Genomic DNA, 12017 nt, shown 5'->3' with positions numbered 1-12017 from the left:
GCATTGCAGACTATGTCTATGTTAGTAAGTGCCAAGCACACATATATGTGAATATGGATATGTGCATAGTAAATTATCACAATAACTTTGATCACAGAATTTTAGAACAGTAAGGGACAGTTGAGTTCTTACTCTAGAGCTGAAGGCTTATCAGATTTACTTAGAAGGTGATCAGTCATCAAAACATACAATTTAAACCTAATTGGTACAACCCCACAAAATACTTATCTAACCAGAGCATGACTCAAACGTGTGTCCAAAATGTCCCAAAATCGTGGAGCATAACATGCCACACCACTTGCCCAAGGACAAATACCTGGCATTTGTTTATGAATAGTAACTAAAATTGCTAGCACTGGTGAGTTTCTTTAAGGTGTATTATTTCCACTTAATATGTAACATTTCCATACAAGGCGTGGGTCAGCAGCATTGTTGCTTTGTTCAAATTTGATTGACATACTGATAACATTAATCCCACAAAACAGGCCCAGTGTCCCTTTTTTTCCTTTATTGAAGTATAATTGTTTTACAGTGTTTAGTTTCAGGTATACAGCAGAGTGATTCAGTTATATATACATACATATATAAAGAATCTGAAAAAGTATATATATCCTTTTTCATATTCTTTTCCACTATAAATTGTTATAAGACACTGTGCTATACAGTAGGTCCTTTTAATGGGTTTGTTAGTATACCAGTGTCACTTCTTAGGGAAGATTTTTGGGAAAGATCTTAAATATTCACATGCCTATATAAAAATTTATGATTCTCTTTAGAATGTTTCCTTTGCTTTTAAATTATAGCATTATAAATGCTACTCTAGTGAATTGTAGACATTCTCTTCCATGGGTAGGAAATCTCCTAACTATATATAGCCTTGGTCTAACCAGTTTTAATTTTATAAGGTCCTCAAGGAATGTTCCATGATTAACAGCAAAAATATAAAACTGCAAAAATACAACAGACCTTTTAAACTTCTTTTGTCAACAGTACCTTAAGAGGCCACAAGATGGGGTGTTAACTATGCAAATAAATTTTTTCTTTATAAAATAAGGGATGAGTGTATGTAGCAGAGCATGAACTTTTTTGTTTTCTTAATGGAAGAACACTGACATTAAACACACACTAAACATTAGGAACCATGCTAAGTGTTTAAAAAACACTGTCACATATAATTCTCATAAGGGAAAGATTATCATCTTCATTTTAAAGGTGAGAAAATACGAGGCTCAAAGAGGCTTGCAAAATGACTTGCAAAGCCACATACATAGTAAGTGATAACACTGAATTGCAAACCCAGATCTGTCTGCATCCAGAGCCTGGTCTCTCTACACTACACCATGCAGCTTCCCTATAGTGGTGATAATTAGCGACATTTCAGGAGCTCAAGTGCTGTCAGACTCTAAGGAGGATTAAAAACAATGTTAAAATGTCTTCTCTCTGAGTGCCTTTATATTTTCTAGGGTAGGTTCTCTCTTGTGTCCTTTCTTCTACTGCATGACTCTTTAACTGGAAATGAGATAAATCTCCACCCCCTTCCTTCAAAAACTTGCTTTTCCTTTGAGTCCTTAATTTTCTTTTCCAGTTAATGACCATCATCTATATCTACTCAGTTGCTCAGTTTATAAATCTAGAAGTTCTCTACCCTTTTCTTGCCCTAACTCCTTCACCCATATCCAGTTAATCATTGGTTCCTGAAATATCCCCTCCTCTTATTCCTTTAGCCTAGAAATTTCCCACCATCCATCACCTTTTTCTAAGTATGCCCAATTCATTCTTAACCCCTTAAAACTTAGCACCAGGATGTTGATGGCATCTCTGGTCCAGGCTGGATTGATCTAGGCTGCATGACAGCTACCATGGACTTCCTTCCATTATAGCGCTTAACATATGGTAGTATAATCCTAGCTACCAGTGTTCCTCACTAGACTGTGATCTTGCTGAGGATCAGGCTCAAAACATTCACATGAGTGTCCACAATGAACAGCATAATAATAAGTCCTTAGTAAGTAGTTTTGAATAAATGAAATACATAATTCAGATCAGAAAATATTTGTTGAATGCCTATTTTCTACCAGGCACATTTCACATGACCTGGGAAACAGATGAGTGAGTGGGACAATTTCTGTTTTTACTGCATTTATGGTATAATAATGAAGATAAGACCAACATAAAATACAAATAGAAATCAAAGTATTGTGATTGCTATGAAATGTAAAAGATCATGGGTAAACATGTTTTTACTTTTTTTAAAAAAAAATCCTTTTTATTAAATAAGTATATAAATTTTTTTCTATAAAAATTGTGTTCTGGCATGAAAATATCTTGAAATATAGAAGCACAGTCATGACATTTTCCATTATCCTAATTGAATGTGTATTGTAGTGAATGTATTGGATGAGAGTTATACGGTAGCTGGATTAAGAAGGTTATACCAGTGGATAGTATTATCTGAAGGAGAGCATAACAGTAATTTATTTGTCACTTGATAGAAAAATTAAATGTTGGGTAGTTTCCATTAGCCATAGAGATTACATATATGTCATACTGTTGAGATAATACCCCTAGGTTTATGATCATCTAGTAAGAATTAATCTGGAATTTTATGAGTTCTATTCCAATTAATCTGTCTATATCCATGGAGTCTTTTGCTTATAGGGATTCTAGGACATAATGATTCCTTCAGTTTTGTTTTAAAATCACATGTAGTGTAGGTATATTGATATAAAGAATAGCTATAATCTGATCATGTGTAGGAGCTGCTGTACATTTTGTCCATTTCCACCCTGCTGTGCCTTATTTAGGCTATTGTCTCTTGCATCTGATAGAAGATAACTACTTAGAAATTTCAAGATTGGTCCTTGATGAACAATAGCTCTGCTTCCATTATAGTTAAATGCAGATCTCTACGTTCACTGCCTTATATCTCTTTCTCAAGTAGCTGGATGTGCTTGGCAGGACTTATACCCAAATTGTTCACTTATTGAACTGATAAGTCTTAAGTGTATACTCTGTCCCAAGCAGTGTAACAGGTACTGGGGCTACAAAAATGAACCAAATAGGCAATTACTGAGCTTTCTGACAATGCATTTAATTTGTAGAAACCGGACTAAGAATAAACTATCTTTAAGTTAAATATTACTTTTATTTATATTATGTTGTCTTTTAATTTTGTGAGTACTCAAGCCCACAAATGGGAGGAATGTTGCTACAAGCCTTAAACTTAAAAACTTTAGACTTGAATGATTCTGAGAACTTGTTATTTTCTACAGTGTCTAATGAAATTTTCAAAAATTGTAAAATTCTCAATACATTATTTTTTAATCTTTTTTTTTTAAACTAGTGTTCAGAATCAGGTGGATGAAGTCATTGATGTCATGCAAGAAAATATTACAAAGGTAATAGAAAGAGGGGAGAGACTAGATGAACTACAGGACAAATCAGGTACAGATACCTCATATATTTCTTGAAATTCTTAATCTGTATTTTGATAGTGTACTTCTCCCATTTTTCTAGCCAAAGTTTAGGAATCTTGTCTTAGGAAAAATGGTATTTATGGTTTTAATGTTTTAACTTTAGCTTCCTTTACTTTTTTTAAAAATTATTTTATTCAAGTATAGTTGATTTATGTGTTAATTTCTACTGTACAGCATTTATATATACACACAAATATATATACTGTTTCATATTCTTTTCCATTATGGTTTATTCCAGGATATTGATTATAGTTCCCTGTGCTACACACTAGGACCTTGTTGTTTATTCATCTTATACATAATGTTTTGCATCTGCTAATCTCAAACTCCCAATCCATCCTTTCCCACTGCCTTCCACCCACTGCCCACTCTAGGCAACCACAAGTCAGATTTCTACTTAGGTCTTCGGTCCATTTTTCAATTGAGTTGTTTGAAACTTCATTGTTAAGTTGTATATATTAGCTCTCTTTACTTTGAAACATCTTATTGTTGTATTATTGCTTTAATTGATTGGTTGAGAATGGAAAAATTAAAAATTCATTATAGAAGAATTAGAGTACTTTCTTTTGTCCTGTTATGTTGATGTACTTTGCATCTCTCCTGATCTCATGGAAAATAGGTCTAATCACTTCTGTTCAAACTTATCCAGCTTTTTTATCTCAGGCTTTGTCTGGTAACTTAGTAACCTTTCTTTACTGACACGTTAGTCTCTGTTCTTATAACAGTTCCTGGCACTTATTAGGTACTCATATATTGTTTAAATGATGAATGGCTGAATGACTATCTGATTAATCCTTGACAGACTTGTTTAACAAAAAAAATTATTTAACCACTTTTAAAATTCGTACTGTTTTGCTTCAGAATCACTTTTGATATCATCTAAGAATCGAGCCTTCTCCACTTGTAGATTTTTTCTGTAGTTGTGCCAAGTATTTGAGTTTTTAAAGAGTATTTTCTAACAGAATTCATAAGTTTATTGAAAGCACTGAGGCCCTAGAAGACTTCTCTTGTTCTTATCATAAAAGTGGATTGAGCAAACTGACCTGCATTCTTTTTTTTTTAAGAATACAGAATGCCAGAGTTTGTGGGTGGAGGAAAGGAAAGATGTTGTTTTCATGCTTAAAGGGGAATAAATTTGCAGAAGTAGAAATTAATATTTTCTTGTCTTTGTGTGACTAGATAAAAGAATCCTGTTATGTCGTTTAATCCTTCTCTCCATCCTCTATGTGATATAGAAAGCTTATCGGATAATGCAACTGCTTTTAGCAACAGATCCAAACAACTTCGAAGGCAAATGTGGTGGCGCGGATGCAAAGTAAGTAGATCAGAAGATGTTGGATTGGTTGGTCAGCATATCCAGTGGTGGTCAAAGACATAAAGGAAAAAGGGCCTCTAGATTATAAGCTCTGTAAGGACAGGGGCTACAACTCTCTTGCTCATTATTATGTATTCTGAGCCTGAGACTCGGTGGAACTCTGAATATTTGTCAAATTAATATCTTTGGGGTTAGAAATAACTAAAGGAATCAAGCAGTGCCTGAAAGGATGTTTTCATGGGTTTCTTCATAGAGAGTAAACCACATTTTATTAATAATTGAGCTTCCTCTAGACTTAACTTGGAGAAGGCAATGGCACCCCACTCCAGTACTCTTGCCTGGAAAATCCCGTGGACGGAGAAGCCTGGTGGGCTGCAGTCCATGGGGTCACTAAGAGTTGGGCACGACTGAGCGACTTCACTTTCACTTTTCACTTTCATGCATTGGAGAAGGAAATGGCAACCCACTCCAGTATTCTTGCCTAGAGAATCCCAGGGACAGAGGAGCCTAGTGGGCTGCCGTCTAGTGGGGTCGCACAGAGTCGGACATGACTGAAGTGACTTAGCAGCAGCAGCAGCAGACTTATCTTATAAGAACTATTAACTTATAATTTATTATTAGTACCTTTTTGGAACAACCTATACCATTACATACAGATGTTTAAAAAATAGAATGCAAGCTAGAGAAAAGTATAATTTTCTGTTGGAAAGGAGGGAGAAAATAAAAGCAGTTGAATGTGTCAAAATTCATATGGCAAATGGGAGGGGGTGTCTAAAAAAATGCCACCGTCCCTCATTATTCTAGAGAGTCTTCTGCCATACAACCCTGAACCCATCTGCCTGATCTCAGAAGCTTGGCAAGGTCAGGCCTGGTTAGTACTTGAATAAGAGGAAAAGAAGTAAAACATTTTAACAAGGAAAAAATTAGGAATCATTATATGCTGATATATTACTGCAAAACATTTTATGGAAATGAATTTACTTCTTAAATCAAGTATGGCTACTGCTTATCAAGCAGAAAAATGTTTCTCTTAAGATTTTATAGAAAATTTCATATGAGCACATCTCATCTTTTTCCTCCTGATACTTTGTATCATTTTAAAGTCTCTCATTTTCCAGTTTAGGAATAGCTTTCAAAACATGATGTTGACATATGCTAAGGATTTCTTCCAAGAGTTTCGTTAGATTTACTTCTTTTTATCTGTGTACCTGTTGAATCCTCTTATTTTCAGAAATAGAACTTAGGGGATGATATAAGTTTCATTGCTCCTCTTGTCTAGAATTTAAATTTTCTGGTTTTTTTTAATGAGTAAATTTTCTATTTCTATACAAATGTTCTGTTCTGGAAATTAGTTTGGTGGAACAAAAGGTCAACGAGCCATTAACCTCCTCTCCCATACATACACGTGAATCATTCACATGGCCATTAACAAAATGGTAATGTACATTTTGTGTAGCTTTTTTTAACCATAGCTAAAGATTTTCATTTTGTACTTTATGGAGTCCAGATCAAAGAAATAAAATGTTTTTAAGGGGAAAAATAAGAGTACATTTTTAATTTATATTTTTTAATAGTCTGTACATCACTACCATTTTCTGGTTTAACTTCATAATTGTTATTTAGGAAGGACTAAGAAAAGGGCTATAGAAATGGAAAAGAGATTAGAGGTTGCCACTGGCTAAGGGTCGAGGAGTAGAGATTGACTACAGCAGGGTATGAGGGCACTTTCTGAGTGATGAAGTGTCTTACGTTCACCTACGATTGACAACTAGATGTCAAAATGCATGAAAATGAACTTTAAAAGGGTGAGTTTTATTGTATGTAAAGTATCTCTCAATAAACCTGACTTTTAACATAAATAAGTGAACATGTTTAATGAGAAACAGATTTTTGTCCATGTCGTTTGGAAGAAGTACACTTTTGACATGCGTGAATACTGCCATTTTTGGTTGTAAATATTTCCTGGCCAGTGTTAGAAACTGTTTATTTAGGTGTTTTTAAATTGTTATTAATATTTCCATTTAAATCTTCTAAATGTTAAACCTAGCACAAATTAATAGGGAAAATTAATATGTATTTTTGGTAAATTTGAAAAGCTATTGTAAAATTCAAAATTAATTTAGAAATGTTTTCAGGTTAAAAAAAAATGCAAAGCTTCCATATATTCTCTGGATCACTTTCATCACTAAAGTACTTTATAGTGTAATGTGGACCCAGACACCTATTGAAAATGTACCTATATTCATTTGATCTGAGTCTGTGTCTACATTTTTTGGTTATCATAATATAACCAAAGCTTCCATGTATTCTCTTGGTCACTTTGTTCTTGTCATGAATATAATGCCACTAAAACGTCAGCAGTATTTTTATCTTAGAAACATTTCATTAGCTGCTTCTAGTTGCTATTTGTGATATCCACCGGAATGTTTCATGTGTTTATAACAACTGGGTACCTTTTTCCTGAAGGAACCATCTTTAACCAATTATCTGTGAAAATTGTTGATGATAACACTTTCATTTGAATTCAAATCAAATCAATTTATAATTTATGCATTTTAGGATTAGATGAGGAATGTGACAATTTTATAGAGAGAGATGATGTGGACCTAAAATATTAAGTAGCTAAGGACTAATCTTAAGATTTCTCCTATCTGTGAAACACACACAGAATGTTCTTAGACAAGTTATTTATTAAATAAGGTTTATTCATAAAAAGTTTAAATTATATTTCTCAAAATAGAGATAAAAATGCTAAGAAAACAAGGGGAGCACAAACTAACAGAATTCTAATATATTAATACTTTGAGAATAATTTCTATAAGAAATGCTGCTTTATACTATGTATATTGAACCATCTGTATTGGATGCCAATGGTATTCATAGTATCCTGACATTTTTGGACAGAGTTGCTAAAAGATTATTCTTTTCCTAGCCTTACATTAGAAATATGTGTGAAATCAGAGACAAAAAGACCAGGCCCATGAAGGCTTTGATTATTACTGTTTACTCTAGCCTTGAAGAGTAAAATCTACACAAGCATAACCCCTCAAATTTGGGGAACTCTGATTATTACAGAAAGATGCAAATAGTCAAGTTTATATGAAAAAAAAAATTGAAAACCTTTCATAGAAGGAGATTGTCTGTTGATGAGTTAGTGTAATGTGGTAAATAGAATGACAGATACTTTCTATTAAGATGTGAAACATTAATCTTTTCTGTTTTTTGTGTGTTGTAGATAAAAGCCATCATGGCTTTGGTTGCTGTTATCCTTTTGTTAGTGATTATCAGTAAGTATTTACTGGATTATTAATTTAGAGGAGTATCACTTGAAGTTTTTAAAATTTTCCTTTTTAATTTATTTTCAGTTGACCTAGCATGATTGATGTCAGGGTTGAGTAATGATTTATGGCCCCAGACAGGAACTCTTAACCTAGAATCTGTAACTCTGAAAATGCATATAAATTGTATATAAAATTCTACATGAGTATGCATATGTTCAGGTTTTTTTTGTTTTTAATAAATATTTATTTATTTATTTTGGCTGTACCAGGTCTTAGTTGCAGCATGGAAACTCTTAGTTTCAGCATGTGGGTCTAGTTCCTTGACCAGGGAACGAACCTGGGTTCCCTGCATTGGGAGCACAGAGTCTTAGCCGCTGGACCACCAGGGAAGTCCCCATATGTACGTTTTTATAGTGAGAGTCTTATCTTTCATCAGATTCTCAACAAGAATTACAGGGCTGCATGATTTGTTTGAGGCCATATATGGCTACTGTTACATTCAAGACCATAACACTCATTTTCTATTTATTATTAACTTTTAGGTATGGCAGCTCATTTCATAATACTGTGTTTAAAGAAAATCTAGATAAATTCTCTAGATGATAATTTTTGTTTTGGATTTGAGCTTCATTTCCATCATTGAAGCATAACTCTTGCCCTTCCTTTTCTCCCCCTTAATATCCTTTTTAAAGTCAGATCATTAAAAAAAAATTTTTTTAGTATAGTTGGTTTACATTGTTGTGTTAATTTCAGGCATATCACAAAGTGATTCAGTTATATATTTTTTCAGATTATTTTCCACTGTAGGTTATTACAAGATATTAAACATAGTTCCCTATGCTGTATAGTAGGTCCTTGTTGCTTATCTATTTTATTTATAGTAGTTTCTATCTGTTAATCTCATTTCCTAATCTATCCTTTCCCCCTCCCTTCCCCCTTTGGTAACCAGAAGTTTGTTTTCTATGACTGTAAGTCTGGTTCTGTTTTGTATGTAGATTCATTTGTATTACTTTTTAGATTCCACATATAAGTTATATCATATATTTGTCCTTTTCTGGTCAGATCATTTTTAATATCTCCTTTTTTCCCAAGATTCTTGCTCTGTTGTTTACAGGGATTTTATAAAGATCTGGACAGTATCTCAGAATAACCATTTGAAAAATTCCATGGTGATACTACTTTTAAACAGAACAAAAAAAAGTTTTGTTTCAGAGTCAGTCCTCATTATTTGTGGATTCTGTGTTTGTGAATTCATCTACTGGTTAGCATTGATAATTCACTCCAGTGCTTTTGGAGTCATTGGCAGATGCAGTCAGAAAGGTGAAAACTTTGGATCTCTTGATGTGCATATCCCAGCTGATGTCTAATGTCATGCTCTGCCTCAGTTCCACCTCATGAAGTAAACAGGTGTCCTTCAGAGTCTGTTCAGTGCCACATTGCTCACATTTCTGTCAATCTCGTTAATGGTTTTGCTGTTTCAAACGTTTCAGGTGTACTGGTGCTCCGTGCCATCTAGTGTTGCTGAGTACAAGGCTGTAAGCCTTGTGGAGGAAACGTGTGTTAGATAAGCTTCGTTCAGGCATAAGTTCAGGCCAACTCCTGTCGGCCATGAGTTCAGGGCTAATGAGTCAACACTGTAGTAAATAAGGTGTCTCTACCCAGAAACTTATAAAACAAGGTTATGTGCTGACTGGTTGTCAAAAACATTGTAGCCAGAGGCTGGCAGGAATTTAAGCCTATGTTCGCCCTCAGAGCAGTGGTTCAGTATCCACTCTTTCAGTGTTTGTGGTGACTTTATAGAACATAACTACTGCCAGTACCAAGAATCAACCAGTGGTATGTTGAATGGCATAAAGAAGAAAATAAAATGCAGCTATTCTCTTAGCACACAGAGATAGCTACTATTAATATAACTGTTGTATATACTTCAAGTCTTTTCCTATTAATAATATATAAACATGTTTTTCAAAAACTAAGATCATATGTATACTTTCTAATAAATATTTTCTAAATTTTCCCATGTTATTAAATATTTTTAAAATATTTTAGCCACTTTATACTATGATTTTGTATTAATCTATTTGATCAAAATGCTAATATTAGACATTTAAGTTGTCTCATTTTTGTGCCTCCATTCCCATGTGTTATCTATCATTTCAGATTAAAATTGTCCCCATTACCTCTTTTCACAATGAAAACTACGTTTAGGAATATTGTTTATCACGTAACGTATGAATCTGATTTTGATGTTTCTTTTCCATTTTTTTCTCTTGCAGTTCTTATAGTTGTGAAATACCGTACTTGATTTGATGACAGATCTTCATTAAACAAAATCTGGGACAATAATAAAAGGTTGCTGCATAATTTAAATGAAACCCATGTATATAACTTTCACAGCTTCTTTTTCAAGAAATTAAGAGGCAAGTATCACTTCAAATTGGAGCATTGAGAATGTCCAATTATCTCCCTCCCTTCCAACAAAATGTTGCTTTTAATAATTATGTTTGAGGCAAAGATAACCAGCCTTGATTTTGCCATATTCCAAGGGTCTAATTTGAAACTAGATACTTGCCAATTCACTATTGTATATATAGTTAAACACTGATAAGGATATTTCATACTGTTATTTTAATGGCATAAGGACTTGAATTTGTTGCATTGAGGTAGGGATCAGGCTGGTGGTCAGGGAGCCTCTGCAGAGTACCAAATCATCATGCTGAAAGATGTGTATAACCATTCCATCGATATTTGCAAGATTCTTCTCATATTAACAATTGCTTTGTAAGCAATATTCACATGTTTATAGATGTAACAAAAGCTAAATGTTGTAAATGTTGCTGCCTTCAGCTATAACTAAAAACATTCCAGTAAACCTATTTTTGATTGTATAAGGGAATGGGTAGTGATTTTTTGACATTTGGATTATGGAAATGGGAAATTTAAAGTGTGAAAAGCATAGTATGGCATCATAAACTGGAGGTGGTAAAATTATTGGAGCGCATCATTGGAGTATTTGAAAACACCAAACATGCAGCTAAAAGTCGTGGTCCAGTCTGTTTTCAGTTAGCCTCCAAAAAGGAGGACCAGTCCTAATGTGAGTAAATGAAATCCACAGGTAACTTGTCCCCATAATTTTCTGTTTATTAGTAGCTTTCTTCTTTAACTTCAACTAGCTATTTTACCAGAAATGCTAAAAGTAGCAAAATCACCTGCTTAGGATTTTTGATTTTTGCATTCCCTGATTATCTCCTGGGAAATGCATGTTATACATACAATCAAATGTGAAATTAGTAAGTAATAATGAGTATAAGAAGTCAGGAGCCTAGCTAATCAGTCGGTAACCAAATGCTAGGGTCACCATTAATCTCAGTCTGTTTTTATAATGATAAAGAGTGTTAACTTTAAAGTGTGCCAACTTTCTTGGGTTGTTTAAACATGTGAAAATGAAAATACAGTTCGCTAGTGTGTGTGTGAGGAAGTTTTATAATAAAATTGGAGGTTCTGTAGAGACTTATGTACATGGACGTCTTCACAATGTATATATAACTTTAAATTTGAAATTAGGGTTAATAGAAAGTAGCAGTATTTAAATAGGAAAAAAAAATAGTCCATATAGTGTTTATTTCTTTGGTCGTTTTCATTCAAAATGTATGAAACATAGGATCTTTTTTTTTTTTCAATTCTACAGGTTTAGTACTAAGATACAAAAATGTTCTTTTTAGAATGAAAAGACATTTGAAGGGAGAAAGCAGATTAAGAGATATTCAATACACCCGCAAGTTAAGAAGGTCTAAATATATTTGCTTAGCATTATAGTCCACTAAGAACATTTAAAAAGAGGTAAAGGTCTTACATACTATGGAGTGTGTTCTCTGGTTTCTCTGTCCTTTGTAAATGTCAGTTACTGTAAATAACATAATAAATACTAAACCCTTTGACAGAGGA

General features: G+C 33.6%; 1 protein-coding gene across 3 annotated transcripts in view; it reads left to right on the top strand.

Annotated features, from left to right (window-relative positions):
- VAMP4 (vesicle associated membrane protein 4) overlaps positions 1–12017 on the top strand; it is a 26916-nt gene extending 14899 nt beyond the window's left edge. For 2 of the 3 annotated variants that reach the window (XM_055582232.1, XM_055582231.1), the window contains exons 5-8: positions 3344–3444; positions 4712–4791; positions 8027–8078; positions 10349–12017. In XM_055582232.1, coding sequence (XP_055438207.1) covers positions 3344–3444; positions 4712–4791; positions 8027–8078; positions 10349–10377 — 262 coding nt within the window. In that variant the 3' untranslated portion in view covers positions 10378–12017. Of the gene's footprint in view, positions 1–3343; positions 3445–4711; positions 4792–5595; positions 5658–8026; positions 8079–10348 lie in introns of those variants that run through there. The other variant, XM_055582233.1, reaches the window with a different exon arrangement.

Source organism: Bubalus kerabau, chromosome 5 (assembly GCF_029407905.1).
Source record: "Bubalus kerabau isolate K-KA32 ecotype Philippines breed swamp buffalo chromosome 5, PCC_UOA_SB_1v2, whole genome shotgun sequence".
In the NCBI taxonomy this organism is placed as follows: domain Eukaryota; kingdom Metazoa; phylum Chordata; class Mammalia; order Artiodactyla; family Bovidae; genus Bubalus; species Bubalus kerabau.
The sequence above is the reverse complement of the archived record's forward strand: the minus strand, read 5'-3'. Positions and strand labels throughout refer to the sequence as shown.